This window comes from Borostomias antarcticus, assembly GCF_949987555.1.
Source record: "Borostomias antarcticus genome assembly, chromosome: 8".
In the NCBI taxonomy this organism is placed as follows: domain Eukaryota; kingdom Metazoa; phylum Chordata; class Actinopteri; order Stomiiformes; family Stomiidae; genus Borostomias; species Borostomias antarcticus.
In genome coordinates, this window is record NC_140241.1 from 29,203,176 (window position 1) to 29,229,586 (window position 26,411).

Below are 26,411 nucleotides of genomic sequence, written 5' to 3' on the forward strand. Positions count from 1 at the left end.
GTACTACTGCACTAGACCACACACTCCTTTGTAAACAAGAGCAGAGCGTAGTGGTCAGTAGGGCTTGACCATGGCCTGGAGGTAGGAGGGAGCTGTTCCTTTCATTGTCCTGTAGGCTAGTATCCGAGTTTTAAACTGGATGTGAGCTGCTACAGGGAGCCAGTGTAGAGAACGGAGAAGGGAAGTTGTGTGGGAGAACTTGGAGTGGTTGAATACTAGGTGAGCGGCACCAGACACAAAATGTTTCCATAATATCGGTGCAATTACGAACGCCGTCTTGACAGACGGTTACTGTACATTTAACAAAATGAGCAAAGGAATGAATCCATCATTTCTAGATTACCTGCTGTGGAGAGCTCAGAGCTTGATGTTCTCAGACACATTTGTCACACACACGTACACACACACACACACACACACACACACTATCGTAAGTCAAAATTGGCCCCAGAGTGCTTCATCCATCTATTATCCGTGTACTCTCTTCACCACACTGCCCTGTTGTTTTCAACTGACACCATTCGTCTTCGCTTCAGAATCCCGCCCCTCGTAGCCAATCAATGCCAGACGGCTGCCGTGGTGGCCAATTGAATTTTCCGACATTAAGGGGGGCGAGAGCAATCTCTGCTCCTGGTAATTGTGTTACCAAACTTTCGCATGAGTCTGGTTCTACACGGGCTATTACAGATCTAGAGGAGAGACCAGAATGCCTAAAGCACCTATTTAACCGCTACCCCCCCCCCCCCACACACACACACACACCCCAAGTAGGGGAAGAGGAGGAGGGCCGGGCCCTCTGGGGAGCAGCCTGGGGGGCCAACGCGGAGCAAAGTGCTGCAGCCAATTGGTCTAATGGAGGGATTAGAGGATGGGGCTGAGGTGAGGTGGAGAGCCCCCTGTCAGGGAGGCCCTGGGGATGGGGGGGGGGGGGGGGGCGTAGGAGAGAAGTGTCTGGCTTTACGCTGGGCCTCGGAGGGGGGGCGAGTTCCTGAAAGAGCGAATGAAAAGTGTGTGTGCTGTGTGCGAGTCTGAAGGAGAGCGAGACAAAGAGAAGGAGAGAGAGACAAAGAGAGGGACTGTGTGTGCGAGCGCGCGTGTGTGTGTGCGAGCGCGCGTGTGTGCGAGCGCGCCTGTGTGCGTGGAGATGTCAGGAACAATAGCACAGTATAGTGCGCAGGGACGGGCGGTGTCATTCCAGCTGACCCCGCACTGACCCCGCACTCAGAGCTTCACTCCTCTGGGTCCGCTCGGCTCGGGACGACGCGGTGCGTCTTGCCATTCATTTCCTCAAAAGACACACACACACACACACACACACACACACACACACCTGTGAGGAGCTGTAGGTTGGGCAGTGGTTCAGACAGCACGCCTCGACACTGTTCCTCCACAGGTAGGGGGATTACCATCAGTCCGTCCGCCAGCTGGGGAAAGTCCTTGATAAAGTTATTGTCCCTGAGAGAGAGAGAGAGAGAGAGACAGAGACAGAGAGAGAGAGAGAGAGAGAGAAAGAGACAGAGAGAGAAAGAGACAGAGAGAGTTGTTGGCGAGGATTCAGGCAAGATATAATGGATTGTTAAGAGCGATATAAACATCCAGTGAAGTGAGTGAAATACCCGCAGTGGTGGAACTGCCCACTGACGTCAGGACAGCAGAGTCGCTGCCCATCTTTCGTCGCAGGCTCAAAACTCATCTCTTCAAGAAGTACTACAGCGATCCATCCTTTTAAGCACCTATTGGATTTTAGGGTGCATTCAGACCTAGCTTGTTGTTCCCATACCGGGGGTATTTCCACCATACTGTAGATCGGGTCATTTGGGTGATCGGGTGGGTCATGTAAACACAGCATTCGCTCGCGGTTCCGGAACAAATCAAGCAGGCTGAGACCACCTAGAGAGGGAGGTCTAGAGAGGGTGGTCTAGAGAGGGTGGACTAGAGAGGGAGGTCTAGAGAGGGAGGTCTAGAGAGGGTGGTCTAGAGAGGGAGGTCTAGAGAGGGAGGTCTAGAGAGGGGTGGTCTAGAGAGGGTGACCTAGAGAGGGTGGTCTAGAGGGAGGTCTAGAGAGGGAGGTCTAGAGAGGGTGGTCTAGAGAGGGAGGTCTAGAGAGGGAGGTCTAGAGAGGGGTGGTCTAGAGAGGGTGACCTAGAGAGGGTGGTCTAGAGAGGGTGGTCTAGAGAGGGTGGTCTAGAGAGGGAGGTCTAGAGAGGGTGGTCTAGAGAGGGTAGTCTAGAGAGGGTGGTCTATAGAGGGAGGTCTAGAGAGGGAGGTCTAGAGAGGGTGGTCTAGAGAGGGTGGTCTAGAGAGGGTGGTCTAGAGAGGGTGGTCTAGAGAGGGAGGTCTAGAGAGGGTGGACTAGAGAGGGAGGTCTAGAGAGGGTGGACTAGAGAGGGAGGTCTAGAGAGGGTGGTCTAGAGAGGGAGGACTAGAGAGGGAGGTCTAGAGAGGGTGGTCTAGAGAGGGAGGTCTAGAGAGGGTGGACTAGAGAGGGAGGACTAGAGAGGGTGGTCTAGAGAGGGAGGTCTAGAGAGGGAGGTCTAGAGAGGGAGGTATAGAGAGGGAGGTCTAGAGAGGGAGGTCTAGAGAGGGTGGTCTAGAGAGGGGGGTCTAGAGAGGGTGGACTAGAGAGGGAGGTCTAGAGAGGGAGGTCTAGAGAGGGTGGTCTAGAGAGGGAGGTCTAGAGAGGGTGGTCTAGAGAGGGAGGTCTAGAGAGGGTGGTCTAGAGAGGGTGGTCTAGAGAGGGTGGTCTAGAGAGGGTGGTCTAGAGAGGGAGGTCTAGAGAGGGTGGTCTAGAGAGGGTGGTCTAGAGAGGGAGTGTCTAGAGAGGGTGGTCTAGAGAGGGAGGTCTAGAGAGGGAGGTCTAGAGAGGGAGGTCTAGAGAGGGTGGTCTAGAGAGGGTGGTCTAGAGAGGGAGGTCTAGAGAGGGTAGTCTAGAGAGGGAGGTCTAGAGAGGGAGGTCTAGAGAGGGAGGTCTAGAGAGGGTGGTCTAGAGAGGGAGGTCTAGAGAGGGAGGTCTAGAGAGGGTGGTCTAGAGAGGGAGGTCTAGAGAGGGTGGACTAGAGAGGGAGGTCTAGAGAGGGTGGTCTAGAGAGGGTGGTCTAGAGAGGGTGGTCTAGAGAGGGTGGTCTAGAGAGGGTGGTCTCAGCCCGCTCGCAATCGACCCACAGGACCATTCATTTGCAGTGAGAATGCACGTTACCCACAAACCGATACAACTCATTGTTGTACCCTGCACTGTCTACAAAGACAAACTGGATATGTTGTCCATATACTGTACCGGACATATGAACCAGAGAATCAACGCAATTATCACAAAACTGTTTACAAGCGCGTGGTGTTGAAGGCGTATTCAGAACCAGAACAGACCCGGTGGTCGTTTGCCCGGTCCATATTGCTGTGTGAACCCGAATCGAGCCGAGGTCAAAGTGCAACATTATAACATATTATCATCTGAATCGGAACAAATTCAGGTGCAGTATGAATGTGGCCTTAGATTGCTATTCTTGCACTTTGCCTTCAGCACTAGCTTATGCTCTTAATCACTTGTTTTAGAAAGGAGGTGCACTTGTGACTTCTGGCAAGTAGTAGAACATTGGCTTTTCCTACGTTAAATGCAATTATTGTTAGTCACTTTGGATAAAAGTGTCTGCTAAATGACCGTATTGTAATGAGTGAGGGGCAGGTCTCCAACCCTCGCTAAGTGCTCTCCAAAACAAGCCATTTACGAGCGGTGATGGTGTGTGGAGGGCCAGGGCGCCGCCCACGGGGGCAGCAGAGGGGCAGACTGGGAGTGGTACCGCAGGAGAGAGCCGTGCGCTGATTGGCTGCCCGGACGCAACACAGAGCTGGGGAGAGAGATACTGGAAGGACATAAGGAGTGGAAATCATCCACTTCTTTCTCTCTCTGTAGTGCTCTCTCTCTCTGTCTAGTTCTCTCTCTCTCTCTCTGTCTAGTTCTCTCTCTCTCTCTGTCTAGTTCTCTCTCTCTCTCTGTCTAGTTCTCTCTCTCTCTCTCTCTCTGTCTAGTTCTCTCTCTCTCTCTCTCTCTCTCTGTCTAGTTCTCTCTCTCTCTCTCTCTGTCTAGTTCTCTCTCTCTCTCTCTCTCTCTCTTTCTCTCTCTCTGTCTAGTTCTCTCTCTCTCTCTCTCTCTAGTTTTGTCTCTGCTCACTTCATTAATAATAGAGTGAATATATTCTCTCACTCCACCACTTCTCTGACCCTCTTCTAGCGATGAACTGCTTATTATCCTTTTGAAAGTTATGCTCCAATTCAAAATGTCTCTCAGTCTCTTCAACTCTTACAATATCCGTCTTCCATCTGGGAAGGAACAAAATACGACCTTGGGTGATTGTACTGTACTGCATGTAACGCGGTGGACGGTGCCGCGCGATTGTGCTGCTGCATTCTGGGAAGTGTGGTTCGGGGAGCGAGCGCCACTCAGACCCAGTGCCCATAATCCTGTTTCACTGAGGAAGGAGCGGCAAGTCTCAGAAGCTGAGATCTCGGGCCACGGTGGCAGGAAGAGGGTCCTGCTCATCTCTCCGTTCCTCGTCTCTCTTTCTCTCTCTCTCTCTCTCTCTCTCTCTCTCACTCTCTCTCTCTCTCACTCTCTCACACTCTCTCTGTGACTTGTCCTAGACACACACCCTTACCCTCCCTCCCCTAATCCCGCCATCCACTTTCTCTCCCCCTGCCACATCCCTCTTCCCATAACCCCCTCTCCTCCTCCTCACCCTGCCCCCCCCTACAGTACATCCACCCATCCACCTGACTTCCAACCCCAACCCCCTCTGCTCTCAACCACAGAGCCTGTTAAAGGCAATCAGGCCCTTCTTTTGACTGTGTGCAGAGGCGGAGAGGAAACTCAAGGGCAGAGAGAGGGAGATGGTCGTAGCTGTAAAAAGATTACTCTGCTGTGCTCACAGAAACGTATTGATTACCAAATTAAATCAGAGAGCTGCTACTGCTCCAGCACGCGAGAGAGAGAGAGAGAGAGAGAGAGAGAGAGAGAGAGAGAGAGAGAAAGATAGGCCTGGGCCCCTCTGATATGAAACTTTATGGATTTTCAGACCCAAACAAGTCTGTCCTCATTGATTACTTTATTTAGCCTGTAAGAGGAGGACTCGTCTACTGGCAGGACAGCAGTGGAGACAGACGGAGGAAAAACACGCGTACTCATCAGAAATGTGTTTAATAAATGCTATGGTGTTTTTTCCAAAGTACAAATCTTCTTCCTTTTTAAATTTTGTGTTTTAAAATCGTGTTTAATACCGTGATATACCGTAGCGTGGACCTTGATACCGTGATATTACCGTAGCGTGAGTTTTTGATACCGTTCCATGATTACAACCCTGTGGAGCCCCTGTACCGAGCGTCAGGGTGGGGGAGGGATGGAGGTCCATCCTGACCGACTGTGGCCGGTCTGTTAGGAAGTCCCGTATCCAGAGGCAGATGTCGGGCTCGAAGCCGAGGGTGGACATCTTGGAGACCGGTCTGCTGGGGGATGAACAGACGAGCGTACGTCTCCCGCTGTTCCAGGTGGTTAAGTACAGCGTGGAGAGAGTGGTGATGTCGTCGTCTGATCTGTTCTCTCTGGAGGCGTAGTGGAGTGGGTCCAGGAGGAGACTCATGCATGGTTGGAACGGGCTGGCTGTGATGAGGGTTTCGACTAGGTGGGCGCCGATTCTGGCAACAGCCAGGACAAATACACGAGACACCGCGCCGTCATTCACCGGCTCCTGCCAGAGCGCCTGTGTACCAGCCTGCGCCAGGGGTCACTACAGCTGCAGCCAAACTCAGGCAGATAAGGTTCGAGGTGGAGGAAGCATACATGTTGCACTTTCCTGCCTTCGCACTGTCCTGTCTAGTCCTTGCACACTGCCTTGTTGTTGTGTATATCCATTAGTGTTATGCACCAACTGACCAGAACAAATTCCTAGTATGTGTAACCCCCCCCCCCAAAAAAAAAAAGTCTGTGATGCCCCTGCCCCCTCCGCCACCCCCCCGCCACCCCCACCCCGCTATCCTTCCCCGTCTATTTGGAGACAAAACAGTATTCTGGCCAAAAACGCCTGCGAGGATATATTTCCCTGAGCTGAATGGGTTCACTGCCTTTCGGTACTACAGGATCCTTGTGCTTTGCATTCACAGAACACTCTGTCTCCGATGTGTTTGGAGAGGAGTAGAGATCACTTTAGAGATTACACACTCTCTCCCTCGACAGCCCTCGAAGCGCTGAGAACCCGAGTCAAACATGAGCAAACACAACAGAGGACCATTAGGCAGAATTAGATTGTTTCAACAGGATGCTGAGCCGAATTAGCACACTATTCATGACACGCTTAATGTCTATCCTCCCCTCTCATGAGTCACTATTCAAGTGATACTGTATTAGTTAGACTCTTTAGGGAAATTCGTTTTCAAGCACAAACTAAAAAGCTACAATGACTCTGCAGTTTTACTCAGAAGAGAGAAACTCTATACGCCCATGACTCGATAAGATGGAAACAATGATGAAGTGTGATTATTAGAGGAGATTCATTTGCCTTGTAATAGAATACCTGCCTCTTGCTAGTGTGTACTATATTGAGTGGCATTGCAGTGTGACGGGAGATAACTTTGAAACTCTTTTCCTTCTTATTTTATTATTCAACTCGCTAGCCCGAATTTCGTCAAATACTGTGCCTCTCTCTTGAAATAATGGTCTTGACTTGTTGGTTGTAACTGGTCTCCAGTTTACCCATTATTTCACACCCACACATACTGTACATATGTATAGTACATGCACACATATGAGGTGCTGTGTAGGCCCTCATTTATATGTCTCACATACACACAGTTGCCTCTCACATACTGTACACTAGCTCTCACTTACATACAGTTGCCTCCCACATACACAAACATTTCCTCTCACATACAGTACACACAGTTGCCTCTGACATACACATGTATTTCCTCTCACATACATATAAAAGCTCTTACATACTATGTAAATGGTAAATGGACTGCACTTATATAGCGCTTTTATCCAAAGCGCTTTACAATGGCCTCTCATTCACCCATTCACACACCAATGGCGGCAGCTGCCATGCAAGGTGCTAACCTGCTCATTGGGAGCAATTTGGGGTTCAGTGTTGCCCATGACACTTCGACATGTGGACAGGAGAAGGCGGGATTCGAACCGCCGACCCTACAATCATTGGACGACCCGCTCTACCACTGAGCCACAGCCGCCCCATAAATGCTCACACACACATACTGTACACTTTTCTTTCACATAACACAAATGTTCACACAGACACACATATAAACCATTTTCCCATTCACTAATAATTAACTATTTCCTGTGTATGTGTGCGGATGGCGGTGAAGTGTGTGAGAGATTGTAGTAGAAACGGAAGCATTTAAGTTACGGATCATCAGGTCGTCCACAGACGGGCCTCCCATCTTTGTGTCCAGTTATCCCGGTTGTCCATACAGCTAACCTCCACTCCCGCCTTTATCTTCATTATGTCCACAAATGTTTTAGTTGGACTTCCTCGCGACTTGTGTCCGCGCCATGGAGATGGCTCCCATGACACCAGCTTTCTGGCCGGAAGCTCACGGTGTCTGTAGCAGTTCCCAGCCAGCCTCATTCTCCTTACTGCTATCTTCCCTCTCACCCTTGACCTCTCTCCGTACAAATCTGATACGTCATAGCTTACGATGAATGTAGCGCTACGATGCCTCTGGGAAACTCAGCCCTGTTCCGTTGAGTTGACCCAAGAGCCCAGGTATTAGAAGTCTTCAACCTCCTTCAGAGCAGTACCTTCAGCTGTCACTAGAGCAGATGTTCCGGGGTGTTCTAGGTGATGACCTCAGTTTTCTTGGCGTTCAGACCCAAGACCCACCTTGGCACATTCCTTTCCACTCTGGTCAGGAGCTCTTGTGCTTGCCTCACGTGGTTAGATATCAGGCTGATGTCATCGGCGTAGTCCAGGTCTGTTAGGACTACAGCGGGATACCTTCTCCACCTCCTAGGTGTTATAGTGAAGCTGAGATCCTCCTCTCTTCCCTGGATTGCCTTCCTCAGTGCGTATCCAGGACTGTTATAAAGAGGAAGGGTGCGAGGGTGTCCACTTGTAACACTCCCGCCATGATGTCAAATGGAAGGCAGCTAAGATCTCGACTCCTGATTGGCTCAACCACGCAACAGCTAGCTAAGCTAACGTTGGGGGAATTAGCTGTTACTCAAACTGAAAAAATATGACACAGATAAGCACAAAGCTGCCTGTAGTTAGCTTGATCTTGACATCTGCTAAAAAAAAAATGTATATTTTTTCCCCTGACAGATTTAGCTACAATGTCCGCAAACATTTAAGCTAGGTTGGAAAATTACTGTCACCTCAACGTCCATCAATTGTGTTGACAAATTATTGAGCGGAAACTGTACGGTGATGTGCAGCAACGTTTCACTCAAATCGCCATCATGTTTCCAGAATAGTATCCTCTTTAGCTGCCTTCCATTTCAAATGCTTCCGTTTCTACTGAAATCTCTCTCAAACACACTAGTTTTGCTCACACTCATAATGTATCAGCTCACACACTTCAGTGCCGGCCGCACACATACACAGGAAATAGAGTTAATTAGTAGTGAATGTGAAAATGGTTAATATATGTGTGTGAACATTTCAGTGTTATGTGAAAGAAAAGTGTGTGAGAGAGCATTTCCGTAGTATGTAAGAGCTTTTGTGAGGCAATGTATGTGTATGTGAGAGGAAATCTGTGTGTACAGTATGTGAGAGGCAACTGTGTGTATGTGAAAGCCAATGTATGTGTATGCAAGAGGAAAATATGAATTATGGCTTATGCGGCACCTCATACACACACACTGCACACACACACACACACACCAAGAGTTTTTATATTTCATATAAAAATGTGCACATAGACACACACACACACACACCAAGAGTCACCTATGAGACCAGGCGGTGTGTTCCACACTGCTGTTGGCGTATGATTCATTCGATACCCAGGTGTGTTCATTACCGGAGACTAAGCTGCCATGTTCCAACCTTATCCTTGAGCTTCCGCTGCACAGTACGTGCCAATTCAGCACTTTTGAAAAAAGGGCCTCCATGCTCAGTGCAGTCCAAGAGTCATAATATAGAACAGCAGGCATAAATATGCAAGCCCATGCTTGGAGTTGAACAATCTCTCTCTCTCTCTCTCTCTCTCTCTCTCTCTCTACACAGAGAAATACACTGACAGATATGCTCGAAAGCAGACACTCATGCGTGTACTGTAAGCACACAAACATACCATATACACACACACACACACACACACAAATACACGCAGGCACGCACAAACAGCCTGAAGCTGCTCTGTTCACGGTACACATTTACATTTCACACCAGACACAAAAGGCGTCATTTTCCTTCAACTCGACGACAAGGACGGCGAACAACGACTGTTCGCTGCTGTGAGAACAAATCCTGCGGTCTCTTTCTATTCCTTGCTCTCTCTCTTTCTCTCTCTCTCTCTGCTGTCCTTTCTAGTTCTGTCTTTCTCGTCTCTGCTTCTCTCTCTCTTCCCCTGACCCTGCCTCCACCTGCGTTGTCCTCCTACATTCTACCTTCACTCGTCTTCTTCACTAGTCTTCTTCACTAGGCTCTGGCCCAGTCGGATGAACAATGCTCTGTGTGTGTGAGTGTGTGTGTGTGTGTGTGTGTGCTGCATGTGTTTTGTTGCATCCATTGATTTCTGTAGAGGGCGGAGGATTTAATATGAGCACAATGTTCACCAGTACATTGCCTACAGCACAACATAGCCTCTGCACTCCCCACATGATGGAGTTTGCAAGAAAGTTTATGAAACACAAACACACACACACACACACATACACACACACACACTATACAGTGGGCGATGTACTTACCCTCAAACAGTATAGGTTAACTAAAAACCCTGCAGTCAACTGACCTTATCTGACAAAGGGTCTTTCAGTCAATTATTAAAGCAAGCAGAACTGTACTCTGGACCCAAGCAACAACAACAAAATAACACATGCAGTACACATACAACACCTCCAGCACCAAGTGCCTAGAGCTTTAGGTGGATGAACATACAGACTCCATTACTGCACCGTCATCCACACCCTCTTAAAATGTCCTCCAAATGCCTGTGAAATGATTTATCGCCAGATTGTATAGCTCCGGAATGCTAATACACACGCACGCACACAAACCTTTACACACGCACACGCACAAACTTGTTAAATGATATTGGCCGAGAAGGGAGTTGCAGTTGCGTTCCCATGGGTGCATAATCATAGTCTGAAACCACCTCTTTATGTACTCATTTGAATGCTGAATTAATGAGTGGAGAAAGGTTGAGGGAACGTGGAACTGCGGCGCAGTTCCTGCCTCGGCCACTAGAGGCCACCCTCTCTCTGTGTGGTGTCAGTGAATAGGACGGTACCAAGGGGCAGCGGTGTCCATTGACATCGGTGTTTCTCTCAGTCATGGAACATGAGATGGTGTTGTGCTTGCACTGCTTTATTAGATAGAGGCAAACATGGTCAATGTGATACTCTTTCTTTTTTTTTTTACTTGCCTTGCCTCTGACCTAGGATGATATTGAGAAATGTGTGGTAAGTCGCATGAATGAGACACGGACAACTGTACTGTTTTCAGCCTGCATATTTAGGCAGCTGTCTTTTCTCAGGTTATCAGGCTATCTATGCATGAGTCTCTCCAATAGTACGGGAAGCCCAGAGGGACATATTAAAGAACTTATTACATATTCCCCAAAACAGTAATGGAACAATTATGCTTGAAACCTGGGATAAACACAAAATTATCTAAACATGGCAAAGTCCATCTGAACTCTTGGTCACATAGTCCTTTAACTTCATATTATTATTATATAAACATGGCAAAGTCCATCTTAACTCTACTGTAGGTCACATAGTCCTTTAGCCACGCTGGGGCCTTCACTCTCGTGGTTATGTTTTGGTATGCGGAAAGGGATACAAAGTTTAGATGGCAGGCTGATAATTTGGGGGTCGAACAAATGTCAAGCAATTGGTGTGTACACCTGCGCGCACACACACACATGCACACATACACACGCATGCACGCACACACACACACACACACTCACATACACACACATACAGTACACGCACATCCACTGTCTCTCCTGCTGTCTCTCCTCCATCACAATCAAACAGTCTCGTTCCTGACCTGGTATGAACTCTTCCATTGCTAACTTGTCATAACCTCTTGTTCAGTAGAAGACGCGTAGGGCATTATTGCATACCATCCTGATGGCTTGATCCGATGTAGCTCACTCAGTCACAAGGCGTACGCTAGGCTTCTAAGAGTCCACTGGCACGCGCTCAGAAGCAGAAAAAGGAGGCCAGTGATCACTATGGCTCTTGACAGCTGCAGCCTACCGTTAAGAGAACGGCCATGCGAACAAGGAAGGCCCAGATGTGAATAGTGATTCATTCGCATGCATGCATGCATTCTGGCACTGGGATGAGACCGGCACTCTCAAGCCCTAGTGGACAGCATGTTCATGATGATTAGAGGTCCTCCTGTTTTCTCTTTGTCCTGCATTCTTCCCATGTGTCCAGGGACTTGGCCACAGTGCAGTTTCTAACAAGCGTACTGGGCTCGGTGAGGAAGCATTCATTTCAAAATTAGTCTAACTTGTGCAAAGCGCGTGTTCAAAATGCACTTGCCATTACATAGTTGTGTCCCCCGCTTCCATTAGAGTGTGATGGCTGTCGTGGTTGTTCTGCGTGTTGCTATGCATGTCCGTTCTGAGACCACCGGTCCCTGGTGGGCAGCTGCACTGGAACACAACGCATTAGACCGCTACACAACCACAGTTAGTGTAGTCTTCATGGTTTTAACAACCTTGCTATCATTATCACGCACCACCAAGTGTCGTTTCTTGATGTTCATGAGCATCGGGACGGTGGCAGACAACGATGCGTTCATGTCCTGGGACAAAAACTCTGTCAGGGTGATCATTGGCTGGAGAACACCGACTATGTCCTCCGCTGTTCTCCACTGGGATGTTGTGAGCTCCAGGTCTCGGTCAGACCGCTTGCTGACACTTGGATCCTTCAGCACAGCTGAAACTGGCCCCTTCTGCTCTAGCAGGCGTTCAAGCATCAGATACAGAGAATTCCATCTAGTCGCAACATCTTGTACAAGCTCAGCGACATTCTGTTCTTTCTGTTAGTGCTGCGGTGGCCTTGTTGCTTTTTTTGAAGTGAGATATGAGGCGTTTTCCAGCGGCAATAATGCGACTCACAGGATCTCGCTTTAACGCATTGTTTATGCAAAGCTGGAGAGTGCGCCCTGCGCAACGGACTCCCTTCATGTCTCCCAAAGATGGATCCTCGGCCAGTCGATTGGTGAACAAAACCATATTGTTTGCATTGTCGTGGACTACAGATATATACGAACTTCATACAGTAGCCCAGTTGTGGGATTGCGGGGGTATTCGTAATACAGACAGACACCATTCGTCATCCATTTCTGTCATTATAGTAAAGATTATTATATTGCCTGAAAGTCTGACTGTCGACAATAACGGCATCAGCCAGGGTGTGTAGGAGAGTGGTCTAAAAAATGAAGGTGTCTGCATGCTGGCTAAGCTTCCACACAAAACACTCGTTGTAGCAGCAGCAGCAGCAACATTTTGGTCCTTTGACTTTAAAAAATTGAATAACATATGAGATTACCCTGTGTAAGAAAAACGGGGCAACAAACGTGTGAAACCTGGAATTATGTAAACTATTCTGGTCCAAATGGCAGTAAACAAAGCAGTACAAAAATATATCTTTCTCCAAACTCTGGGAAAACAACTGTGGCTGAGGTGTGTGTACTGTACTCATTTACACATTTACGTGTTTGAGAGCGTCTGAATCCTGTCACGCCTACCTTCAAGCTGGAATGCAGTGCAGAGCTAAAATTTGTTTTGGCTCCTAAGGCTACTGGGTACCTGTCATCCATAATTCAGCTAGCATTACCATAATAAATATTACTCACAGAAACACCAACAGAGGGTGAGGGAAAGAGAGTCTGAGACGCAGGTACTGTTGCCTTCTGGGAGTTATATCTAGCTGGGAAAGCCTGTATTTGTGTAAATGTGCTTCATGCTGATTCCTGATACTGACGAGTTCATTTGAGGCAGGCTTCACAGATTACATACTGAAATTAGTTTTGATAAGTCATAATATTTAAAATATCCTCTCCTGAATTCTTGCTATTCGACCCTTGTGTGTTTCTACAAAGAATCCTTACTCCACTGAAATTAGGCGAGTCATGCTTTAGTTATGGTGTGTCCCTGAGACTGGACTGTAAAACAAGTTTGCATTCATACTGTCCACGGTGGCGTCGATTCACAGCTCAGAACGATGTAGGATTTGTGTAGAGAAAGCCTCTTCCATTCCCCACCTGAAGAATCGGGAGACCAGGTCAATATTACCCACAATGAAGTTGGTGCAGTGTTTTGGCGTCAACCTGTCGCCGACTGGTCCAGAGGGCCGCAGAGAAACAACGTTTGCGTAACATTTAACGGTGCACGCCACACTGGGCTGTTCTGAAGGGAACCTTGCCTAAATAACCACTCCCCACAGTACTGCAGGGGTTTCACACTCTGGGGCGGCTTTGATGTCAATGTCAATGTCATTTTATTTATATAGCACCATTCATACAAATTAATGTATCACATAGTGCTTTAAATAAAATGAGAAGGATTAAAAACATAAATCATAAAAACACAGTAAGAACAGATTTAAAAGAAACAATCAAAGTAAAATAATAAAAAAGTAAAGATAGTGTACAATTGAATAAAAACGATCAAATCAGAGAAATTAAATTTAGAAACACTCGGATATTAAGTCAAGTAAAGCTATGTGGTAAAAGCAATGTTAAAAAGGTATGTTTTAAGATCTCGTTTGAAAGGTTTGCGCAGTCCCAGACATTCTGGGATGGGAATATCTCTCTTCAGCCTCCACTCTTCAGTCAGGAGCTTCTCCGCTGTGTTGAGAGACCAAGCCGTTACAGACGAAGACATGGAAGCTGGTCTGTCAGATGATGAAATGATGGTGGAAGATAGAATCGGAGGTAATTAGAGACGATATGGTGTGACACTTTGTCTCTGTCTCTCTCTTGAGTCTCTCTCTTTCTAAACACACCGTTGTACAAAGAATGTACTGTGTATAGTATGTGCCCACTTCCTGTTTACATCTTCCTGTCAGACAGTGTTAGGGTTGGCAACAAATACCTTTCTTGTAAAGGTACAGTATAGCATATCCTTTAAAAGTTTGGGCGATCCTAGAAGGAAGACTACAGTATTGGCCAGACTTGTCTCTGCTATGAGTTGAACCGTCATTGTAGAAATGTCAGAAAGCCAGATGCTAACAAAAGTATTATTTTGTATCAAATTGTGTTTCGGAGGCCAATACAATAGAAAGGTGGGGAAAACTGCTAATAGATTTTGCTAAAAGTAATAAAAGTAAAGATAATAAATCTAAGAGTATAGCCAACTGACAACCGACGCTTTTAGTGATTTGCTCACGGTAAAAACACATTGTATCAACATAGTTGAGCAAAGAGCGAAATGAGACATATACACAGAGGGGTGCTTCAGAGATGCCTTTGGTTGCCATGTTGGTTTGATGTGGACCTTAATAGGATAATTACTGTCCTCTAATACAGAGGGAACAGTAGCACAAAAGGCCGTGACGCCAGGGCCTTGTTAAAGAGAGACCACTGGGGACTGATCTCCGTCTCAACCATTCTCTCTGATATTCTGAACCAGCCGCCCCGACGGGCCAGTCGGACAATGGAAGCCTGGCCAGCAGCAGCTTTTGTCAGGCCGATAAAGCAAGCTCCAGGTTGCCAGATTTGGAAAGAGATGCGAGATTCCTCTCACATTCCAATGCTAGAATGCTGTCAGTAGGGCAAAGGCCAACAAGACGGCGAAAATGTTGTGTTCTCTTCAAATATTTATTTTACTTGGATCCTCTGCAAAAATAGAACTTGTAATTGGGTGGCATTCCGATCATCATACTGTAGCTAAATAATTTCTGTTGAGCATATGCAGTGGAACTTAATTTAGATTATGTGTGCGATATGCTGCTTGATTGAATTTTAATTGGGAAATCACATATGCCTACATACTGTACAGAAACTGGCAAAGTTGCTGCCAAAACTCATCCGTTCTTGCCATCACAGAGGATGAGCAGAGCAGGACTTACTGTAGGAACTATTTTATAGTGTGCGACAAAATAAATATACTACATTAATAAGTCCAACTGTGTGTCAATATCCAGGGCCACCATTTGAAGCTTATACTGGGCTGCTCCTGCATAGTTTGAGCATCACCACGCCCTTCTGGACAAACTTGTACGACCTTTCCCCCACATTCATCACATAGCTTCCAGAACTTTCCCCATTTTAACCTTGAGAAACTTTCCCCATTTTGTTTTGTCTGCACTCGCTCTCCCCCCACGCCCCCCCCCCCCCCCCCCCCCCCTCTACCTTTCCTCCTACCCCCCACCTCCACCTCTCATGTGCTGTGCTCTCCTACTGGCTTTTTGAATTGGTTACCGTAGCACCACCTGTAGTTTCCTCTTTCTGCTTGACATCTTTCCTCTCCAATGTCCAAAACGTTGCTAGTTTTGTGAAGACTTCCCGTTCACATTCATTAACAGCCAAGCAGAGCAGTAGTGGAGGGAGGAGTGGGCTGGTTCAGAGTCTGCAGACAGTAGTTTACAAGATGTACATTTGAGATGGGAGTTATACAGCCAATGACATGTTAAATCTATAGTCTATAGGCGAGATATAGTTTTCTATGAAGTCAATCGTTTTAATGTGCAGACACTTTATTTCCATCCACCTGAAAGTGTCTGCAGTTTACTTTGAATGCTTGAAGTTTATATTATCGTTTGAATGCAAGTTGAACTCTAGTCTATATAACAGGTGTCACTGTGTTGCTTGGCAGTATTGCCTTTACGCTCACCTGCCCATGCTGGGTTCCATCTTGGCTCCTCTGACTTGCCAAGACAAGTGTTTATACTGAGGCGTGAGTTTAATTCAATTCGGGTTTGATGTTGCTTCCTCTCAGTCGCCAACACACGTCACCACTTCTCATAAACACGGCTTCAGTCTGCTACGCCACTGAAAAGGTTTGATGGTGTGGGTGGGCGGTATTTGGAATGAGTGAGTTGAATCAATTCAACTGGGTTACAGCTAGAATAAACACATTTGAAACCAACAGGTGTTCTTGAGTTATTTCTTTCAGTGTAGTCAAGAAGGCATGTAGTTGGCTGTGAATAGTCTGTGAAGGTGGGAAAGAGTTACGTTTGTGTTTGAGAGTATAGGCTCAGCCTGGTCTACAGGGGGTGATTTGTGCATCTGGAAAACATCTAGCAGAGTCCAGCTCTAATCAGCTTACATTTGATATCATCCGACATGAACTGGAGACAGTATTTATTGGAATAAAAACTGTTTTTAAATGTATAGCGTCTCTTAATTCATATATTGTTTTGTTATCTCAATAGATTGTGTATTATACCGATTTTGCTCTCCAAGTTCAGCAGATTGATGCATTTTAATTTAAAATGTGCAACATTTTCTTGCGTTCCATTGCTTTGTTTTCTATTGTTATGTCCTAACTGGACGCGAGCGACGCAGCGCGAAGCGGCGCGACGTTTTAACTGCCCTTTTGACGCTCGCCCTGTTCCTATTTTCCTCCTGTCGCTCGCGTTGACAGGCGTTCGTTCTTCAGTTGGGAATATAGACAAATGACGTAACAGAACAGGAAATTGAACGGTTTCAGTTAGGACAGCAAGCTGCGATGTCGCGTTCTGTTGCTCGCGTCGCAAGCAGTTAGGACACGGTGTTACGGGGGGGGGGGCATGCACCCGGACCCTCCTAGTGGGTCGGAGGTCCACCCCCCATAGTCTCACAAAACCCTGTGGGAAACACTGTCACTACTTTCTGCATTGGGGAACTTTTGCTGAAAGCACCGGCCACACGAGGGACACACAAGCTGTCGACCTGACACCACATCAAACCATAAAGCCAGGGTCCTGAGGGACTGGCTTTCCATAAAGCATAATACAAGGTTCTAAACATTACAATTGCAAATGGGCTCAGGTTGAGAAACACAAAGGAATGTTGCATAGGATGAAGACAAGTCTAGTGGGTGAAGAAATGCAAATTAGGTCCTAACTGCGGTCATGGCTGTTTAAACTTCTACGCACACACACACACACACTCCACTGCCAACCTCTGTTCTGCTCCCTTCTGCCACCGACCCCTTCGGGGTACGGATGCACTCAAGATCAGACATGGTCATGGTTCCGTGTGGTCCTTTTCCTACCCACTGGCTCCCCTCTCCATGCCAGACATCTCCGGTGCTCTGGCGTCGTGTTCCCTGCAGCCTGAGGGGGATGTCAGAATGAGATCTGGCGGCCCACGGTATTACCATAGAGATGGAGCAGGAGGAAAGGCGGCTACGGGGGAAGGGTCTGGGCAGAAGGCCTGGTCTGACTCATACTCCACAACCTCTTTCCTTCTTACACACTCTTGCTTGTACTCTTTCTCTCTCTCTCTCTCTCTCACTCACACACACACACACACACACACACACACACACACACACACACACACACAGACGGCTGTGAAATCACCCATGAGAGAGGCGGGCAGGGAACCATGACCAGCGTTTAGCACTCTCCAACCCAACAGACCAGCTCTTCATTACGGCACAAGCGAGGAGGAGAACCCACGAGCATCCATCCCTCAGGCGGACTGAGGAGAGAGGAGAGGAGGACTGGGGAGGGAGGAGAGGAGGACGGGGAGGGAGGAGAGGAGGACGGGGAGGGAGGAGAGGAGGACTGGGGAGGGAGGAGAGGAGGACGGGGAGGGAGGAGAGGAGGACGGGGAGGGAGGAGAGGAGGACGGGGGAGGGAGGAGAGGAGGACGGGGAGGGAGGAGAGGGGGAGAGGAGGGAGGAGAGGAGGACGGGGAGGGAGGAGAGGAGGACGGGGAGGGAGGAGAGGAGGACTGGGGAGGGAGGAGAGGAGGACGGGGTGAAGAGGAGAGGAGGAGAACCCACGAGCATCCATCCCTCAGACGGACTGAGGAGGGAGGAGAGGAGGACGGGGTGAAGAGGAGAGGAGGAGTGAAAGGAAAGGGGGAGAGGCGAGCAAACGAGTGGGACGAAACGAGCATCCGTGGCCTCCAACGGACAAGCAGTCTGACGTCTTCGCCCACTTGTCGCCGCGGCTCGACAGACGTAATGGGACGGGAGAGGCAGAGGCCATAGAGAGAGTTTGCTTTTCGACGGATGTCGCCGCCGATTTGCGTCTCGGAAGCGCCGGGCTCACCTTTTGGCAGTTTCAATGGGGTTGGAGAGGGAAAGAAAAGAAGAAGAAAAAAGAGAAGGACACATCTCCAAGATGAAAAGCCACGGCGCCAGGATTGAGACATTTCTAGCCGGCAACACGAAAGCGTTTTCAATTGTATTGAAACTGAAATCCAATGGATTACATGAAAGCACTCAAGTTCAATGGCCCATAGTAATACAGTAGTTGCGTGTGATGCAGGCTAGCCCTACCACCAATTTGAGATCAAGGGCTTTCATAGTTTCAGGTCTCACGTCTTTATAAAGAGGATTATGAGGATGAGGGTGTGCGTGCGTGCGTGTGTATGTACCGTATGAGAGAGTGATAGCAGAAAAATGCAGGTTCTGTAAAAGTCTATCCCTCTCTCTGTGCGTGTGTGTGTGTGTGTGTGTGTAAATCGGTGTGCAGCGGGACGTCTGTGTGATGTCCATGCATCCTCGTACCCCGGGACGTGGTGCAGCTAAGTCACGTCTTCCTGCGTTTGATCAGTAATGGACTAGTGGCGCGTTCCAGGAAACCCGTAACTCGTGTTTGTCCGACCTCCTACACGTGAAAATGCACTGGAATGGCAGTCAAACCCGTAACTTCCCACCCGTGAACTCGTACCAGATCGATTTACTCCCAGTTGCGCTCTCTGACGTCACACAGCCCTCTAAGCAAGATGGCAGCCCCCATGGGTATGGCGACAAAGATAACTTTAGGGCAACGTACTGTAAAGTACATTTGTACGTTGTAATCAAAATAATACAAACGATTATGCACTACAATCTGTGTGTATGTAATGATGCCCAAATATGTTGACAAGAGATAGCTAGTGCTAGCTAGCTAACATTAAGGTAAACCTGAACGTGACCATGCAAACGGCGAAAAGTCGATGATGTCAATAAATAAAATGTAACGTACGATTTCTTAGCATAGCGAAATTAGGCATACAATGTTTAGCTTGCCAGCTCTGACAATGTGCCAAATCTCAAGCTTTTACCATATTGGCTTGTTTACATTTATCCAGAATGCCACGCATTCAGACAGTTTGCCTGGAACGCTATGAAGTCGTGAGTCGTGACTTGAAGTCGTTATTTACAAGCTCAAAATCCTATCTGGAACGCGGCATAAGGCAGCTCAGAGCTGTTCTGGATCTACCGTAGGTCACAGCAATCTAAGTGACATATTGGGGTGTGATTAAAAGTGATCATGTCATATAATATCCTGGCATCGATATGATTATGGTAATTAAAAGATCAAGTATGTCATGATACACAATGGCAAACTATGTACGCCGTATATGGGCCAAGCCATTTTCGCAGTGTACATATCCTATTTACGTCCATACGGACTTCATTGGGCTCCACTGACCACTTAATTTTACTGTAGGTTTTTCCATTGACAAAATGGTTTGAAAGTTCTTGATTTCCCCAATGATAAAGAGTAGGATTAGAGGTCTCTTATACGGTATAAGGGCCTTTTTTCCACCACAAGCCTAAATGTCAGAGCTCTCAATGGACAGTAAAAAAAAAAAAAAGATTAAAAAAAAAGATGTTGCTCCTAAGGAAATACTAAAGCTGAGAACCCTCTCCGAATGCAGTCGCATTACTGCAGTTCATTAATCACACAACTAAAACACCATTCGGGGGCGAGCCCAAAAAAATCACCCCCCCCTCAAATCCCTCCTGCAGTAGCACTCTGCTAAGGGAGTGCCAGGGGCAATTTGCATGGCTAGCATCACGCTAGCCCTCTAAGGCACCTCCAGTGCACTCTGAACAGACCCCCACAGTTAATTTATACGCCATATTCTCATTTGGTACTCCAGCTCCATATTGATTTAGCGGGTCTGGGAGGCTTGGGCTGTTTTATCAGGCCAGCATACCCAGCCGCGCCTCGGACTGCCTGGGCTAATTACAGAACACCTCAGTCAGTCTTTCCAGAAATGGACGCTGCGGTAATCCTAGGAAGTATGAGGCATAAACCACATAAACAAAGAGCAGGATGTGGGGAGAGGGGCAAATGTCCGGGGGTGAAGGATTGAGGCACGAGTGACTGACAGGCTGCCCTCCTCTGGTGTGCAATGGTATTGGCTTGACTGATCTGAATATCGTGCTACGAACGGACACACACACGGACACACACACGGGCACACACGGACGGGCGTACACGTCACGTATAGAAGCGGCAGCAGCGCTTAAAAATAAGAAAAATACGGTAAATAAAGCCCCTCTGTCACATTTGGAGGGGCATAATGGAGAGGGTTGGACGTTGAAAATGAACAGGGTGTTCAATCAACTCAGAACATGAAGTTTCATTTGAGCACTGCTCTAACACCTGGTAGAGAAATGGGACTTGGTTCCTACTGGCTAACACACCGATAAATCTCACTTCATCCACTGGTCCTGCTTAAGGAGAATGGAGAATCCATCTCTTTTGACAAGTGCACACCCTGTACATGTACATGTATGTGTACTGTAGCGCAAGTGGGAGAATTTCTCTGAATGCCAAAAACACAATGAGTAAAATGGTGGCTTCATCATGGGCCTGTTCTTAAGGAAACTGTTCTATTGAGAGAGTATTTGGAAGAGGGCCCTATCAAACCAATATTACAATCCCCTGCGAGGAAAATAAATAATTAAAACGATGTTTTACTGCGATATACATAAGTGTTTAATTGAACAAATGAGTTTTAGTAAATATATTGATGCAGAGTTACAGTAAACATTGTATTTCAGTCAAATAAATTATATATTTTCCCAAATCAATTTTTTTTGCTTATATGTGATTCGTATACCTATGTTTTTTTTTCTTCATGACATCCTGTTTAGACTTGCGTTTTGGACGATCAGATCACAAGTGGACAGTGAGACACATCATTATTTACACCTGTGTCTATAATGCGTCTCCAAATGTGTCCAGCTGATCACTTGTGTTCTGGAATATGTAGAGAGTGGGTCGTATGCCCACCTCCCTTGTTCTCTGTAAAGCGCATTGTGTTGCCTCTGGGTATGAAATGCGCTATACAAATAAAGCTTTGATTGATTGATTGATTGATTGATTGATGTAGTAGCCATAGTAACTCACTCACTCCTGCCTGCGTGTCACACAGATGTTCATGTAAACAAATCAATAAAGCGCAATGGGAGGACATTGATGAAGTGTTTTCCTGTTACGTCTTTGTCAGGGACGCATTAGCGTTTAGCCTACTGTTGAATCTCTTTGCACTACTAAAGATATGTGGACAAATGTGTCCCAGACCACCTCGGCAAGTGGTTGGTGGAAACGTTTCACAAAACATTTTGGCGGTCGTTTACTCTTGTATTTAACGCTGTCCACTTTGAATCTGATCTTCCAAAACACATTCTAAAACCAAGTCTAAACGGGGGCAGTGTGAACAACACAAATCACATTGAATCAGATATTTTTGACATTTGCACCAGTTCCATATGTGCTCCTAAATCATGTTTGTTTTACAATGCGACCTCAATGTGAACATCCGAACACAAAATCAAATCTGAGCAATAAATCTGAATTGAGAACTACGGCTTGCAGCGTGAACGTGGCTACCTGACCCCCATCTACCATAGATGTGATCCCATACCGTCTGTCCATCAGGACTGCGTTTCCCAGAGGCATCATAGCGCTACGCTGCCTCTGGGGGAAACAGCCCAGGTCTTCAGGAGTTAAATCAGTGTAATTCCCGATCAGTTAGGCAGGTCTACAACTCCCTACAGACGGGCACAGTTGGGTACCGCTGGAGGGAGCATGCCCAGACCTCAACTCCCTGTCCCTTATCACTCTCTCTCTCTCTCTCTCTCTCTCATCGCTCTCCCCATTTACACCCTCTCCCCCTTCTCCATTTCCCTCCTGATATCAATCTCCGTTCCTCCCCATATTGCACTCTCCGCACTTCCCTTCTATCACGCTGCCTCCCTCTCCCGCCCCAGAGGGCTAAGCCTCATCTGACACTCGCTGGCATTAGGGCTATTATGTCAGGTTGGTAGGGCGATTTAGCGAGAGCAGACTAGACGCAGCGCTAACACCCATACGTCTCGTTCTCCTCCTCCGACTGCAGCTTCCGCCGCTGCTGCTACTGTATCTCCCAGAGACCCTCTCACCTGCCCCCTCAGTGCTGCACTGCACCAGGGGGAGGAATCATTGGGGCTTTCAGTAAATAACCTAAGCTGTTTGGGGGCAGATAAGGTGTTTGTGTGTGTGTGTGTGTGTGTGTGTGTGTGTGTGTGTGTGTGTGTATGTATGTATGTAGGAAGAGGAAGCCAAAGCCATTTAATAAAGGCTTTTAAACTGTTTTTTCCTATAACAAGAGTGCTTTGGTTTCGTCTTTTTTGGATCAATCTCTTCACCTCTTCCCAAAGAGCACCTTGTTATTGGAGTTCACCCGTATCCAGACAGACTCTCCTCTGTATTCTACACTTTAACAGTACATGAGACCGCCTGACAGCCATGACAATGGACTTGGAACAATTCAATAAAAGCAACAGATTAGGCTAAAGGCTTTACTAAAAAGACAGGTTTTTAAATTGACAAAGTGCCCACTGACCATACATCAGGGGCCAGGCTGTTCCACAGCAAAGGTACTCTTGTAGGAGGAAGCTCTGCCCCTAGATGTCCATCTGTTAATGTGTGGTGTTAACGGCAAGAGAAGGAGCACAGGTGTTAGTTAACTGGAGAAGCTAAGGGCGCTTTCACACCTAAAGGTCTAGACCAAGGTCCGAACCAGAATCCCGTTTGGCACTTTCACATTTGTTATTTTTTATTGATTAGTTCCATAACTTTCGCTTTCACACCAGCGGACCAAAGGATTTTTGGTGGCAGACCTACATTATGTCGTCATCGCTTGCATGGGGGTGTGTCTCCCTATACTTGACACTGATTGGTTTGTGGATGCACGCGCGTCTGTTTGATCCGAAAGTGCGAACCTTTGATTTCACATTAGGCAGCAGCGAACCTTGGTTCGAGCTGAGACCACCTCTTGAGGTCGGACCAAAGACCGAGTCCTTGATCCGCTCACCGTGGTCCGGGAGGTTTCACACCTGTCAGTTTGGTTCGGATCAAACTGGAAAGTCTGAAAGTCCAGACTAAACAACGTACAGTAGGTGTGAAAGGGTGCTAAGTTGAGAAGTCAGTGGTCTTCCGGAGGCCTTGGGCCAGTTGCCTCCATTCAACCCCCTTACCTGAACGGTCCTTGTAATTGTCCCTAGGCTGATCATTATAGCTGAGTGTTGGCGGTATAACTTGTGTTGATAAAACCCAGGATGAGACCGTGCGCTAAAGAGATAAATGCTGGAAATTTGGAGGGGGAACATGGCAACCCAATGTGTCTGCTCCCGAGAGTGGGTGGGTTGCCAGATTCATAAATGTGCTTGATTTCTAGTGCGCCCTCAGCGTTGTTCATCTCTCTCTCTCACTATCTTTCTCGTTCCTACTCTCTCACGTTATTTCTCGTTATAGCTCCACACATTCACCGTGGAACCTCCTCCGCTCTCCTTTCCTGTCATCTCTACTCTCTACTCTACTCTCAAGAGCTCATACACGATTTTTGCATGCTACAGTCTTTTTTTTGCAGTGCAGTTTTCTAGAGCCCAAAGCATTGATCCGGATGGTGAAAGAGGCCAACGAGTGTGATGGATAACCCGTCATCTTTCTTCTTAATAATCCCCGCCCCCGGACCCCTCCCTGTTGCCATTGTGGCGATGACTCCCTTCATCATTCATATGCACCTGTTCTGTGCCCTGACCCATCCAAAACCTTTCTCTCTGGGTATTTGGACACAATAGCAGGGCGTACCCAACCCTGAAGCTACATCCACACAAATAAGCAAAACCCGTAACTTTTGCTACGTTTACACGTAGCGTCCGCCCTACGCCGGCGCTATCAAAACCCTAAAAACTGAGACCTTTGAAAGCGCCACTGACCCCGTTTTCATTGGAAAATTCCAGGATTGCGTTTTAGACTGGGCGGGCGGAAACGTAGACTTTTGAAAATGATGACGCAGACCCCCACGTTGGCTTCCTGATTGGGTCTTAGCTGCCACGAAGTGTCCCTCCCTGATTCGTCACGCCCATATCATGTGACCCTATTCCAGAAGAAAACAAACAACAGCAATCAGCCTTGCGTGTTACTTTCATTAATAGTTCCCCCTCGTCGTCGGTCCAGGGAAATACATCTCTGGTCTTACTTTTTGCCATTGCTATTATTCTTCCTCCATAGTCTATTCTTAAACAACCGACCGCAGGGTAGACAATCTGCTTCCTGTTTACACCAGCACGCGCACGCCCAATGTCATGTGATATGTGTTTTCAGGCATGTTAGTATGGACGGAGATTATTTCTGAAACGTCGCTAAAGCGCTCGCGTTGACGGAGATCAGTTTTCCGTTTCAAAACGCCATTTCCGAACGAAAACATATGAGTGTGGACGTAGCCCGAGAAGCCCTGTTGAGGCTCTGTGAACGCCCTGGACCTCCCACACCTTGTGCTGCGGACTGCCGTCAGTGCAAACGTCCGTCAGAGACACAAACGTAAAGAGAAACGCGTACACATACGAGGTGATGCGCGTGTGTGCGTGTGCGTGTGTTGTTTGCCTCCCGTCTCCGCCTGGGCGCTGGGTGATTGAGTGTCTGCTATTATAGATGAGCTCAGTCTCTCTCTCATCTCCCCTGTCCCCAGAGCGGCGGAGATAACAGCGGCGGGGAGGAAGGTAGGGGACTGGAGGCCAAGGAGCGTCAGGTCTGATGGATGGCCGTCATCACTCCGCCTCTGTTGGCGTCCCAGGGCAGCGGCGGTGGGCGGGGCGCCGCCGTGGTGTTAGGGCCGGGGCCAAGGGAAACGCAACACAGACGAAAGAGAGAGAGAGAGAGAGAGATAGCTGAGGGAAAAGTGAACCGGCAAGATTCCATCCAGCGGGCATCTCGCCACAAATCTCCCAGGAGTCAGAGTGTCCGAGTCCACGATCAAAATGGGACGTTTCTCTGTCTCCTCTTCGACATACAAAAGTTTCAGCTGTTTCTATTTCCACTTCTGTGGAAGGAATGTAACCCTCTGAGCCCATCCTTCTGTCAGCAGATCTAAAGGAGAAGGGTGGGAGTAAGCCCATAAGGACTCCCCTAGGCGGAGCTGTCATTCCATTGTGCATCAATTACAATATAAGGTCCTAGACATGGTATATAAGATTGATTCACACTGAACAAGCTAGTGTTCATATTAGATCATATCATATTACAGCATGGCATGAAACCGAATGTTGATCTCAAAACACTCAATCAGACTCAATCAGAATAACAATGAGGTTATTTCTTCTTTTCAGCGTTCATTTGCAGGTCAGAGAATCGCTCGTCTCGAGATCCAAATTTCAAAGATAATGCAATCTGTATTCGTCATAACATTCACTGGGCCTGCAGCGTTTGATTGGTTTATTGTATTACAACCGCCAATTCATGCACAGGGAGGGTGTAACGTTACAGTAGGTCAATTTGAATATCAATGTATTTCAAACACCATGGGACAATATTTAATAATAAAACACTACCTGTGATAGCAGATGACTCAATTCCACTTCTGGTTTCTATATTTTACTCTATTGATGCAATGGGAGGGAGCAGTATGGAGGAGGAGCGCTCGCGTGGGTGGGTGTGTGTGTGTGTGTGTGTGTGTGTGTGTGTATGTGTGTGTGTGTGTGTGTGTGTGTGTGCACGTGCATGTGGCAGTAGGGAGTAGGAACGCTCGTGTGTGTGTGCGTGTATGTGTGTGTGTGTGTGTGTGTGTGCACGTGCACGTGGCAGTAGGGAGTAGGAGCGCTCGCGTGGGTGTGTGTGTGTGTGTGTGTGTGCACGTGCACGTGGCAGTATGGAGGAGGAGCGCTCGCGTGGGTGTGTGTGTGTGTGTGTGTGTGCACGTGCACGTGGCAGTATGGAGTAGGAGCGCTCGCGTGGGTGCGTGGGTGTGTGTATGTGTGTGTGTGTGCACGTGCACGTGGCAGTATAAAGT

At 47.7% G+C, this 26,411-nt stretch overlaps 1 protein-coding gene across 1 annotated transcript in view; it reads right to left on the bottom strand.

Annotated features, from left to right (window-relative positions):
- astn2 (astrotactin 2) overlaps positions 1–26,411 on the bottom strand; it is a gene marked incomplete at both ends in the record, with an annotated part of 261,038 nt that overhangs the window by 26,441 nt on the left and 208,186 nt on the right. The window contains one exon of the mRNA XM_084442591.1: positions 1,331–1,455. Coding sequence (XP_084298717.1) covers positions 1,331–1,455 — 125 coding nt within the window. The remainder of the gene's footprint in view (positions 1–1,330; positions 1,456–26,411) is intronic.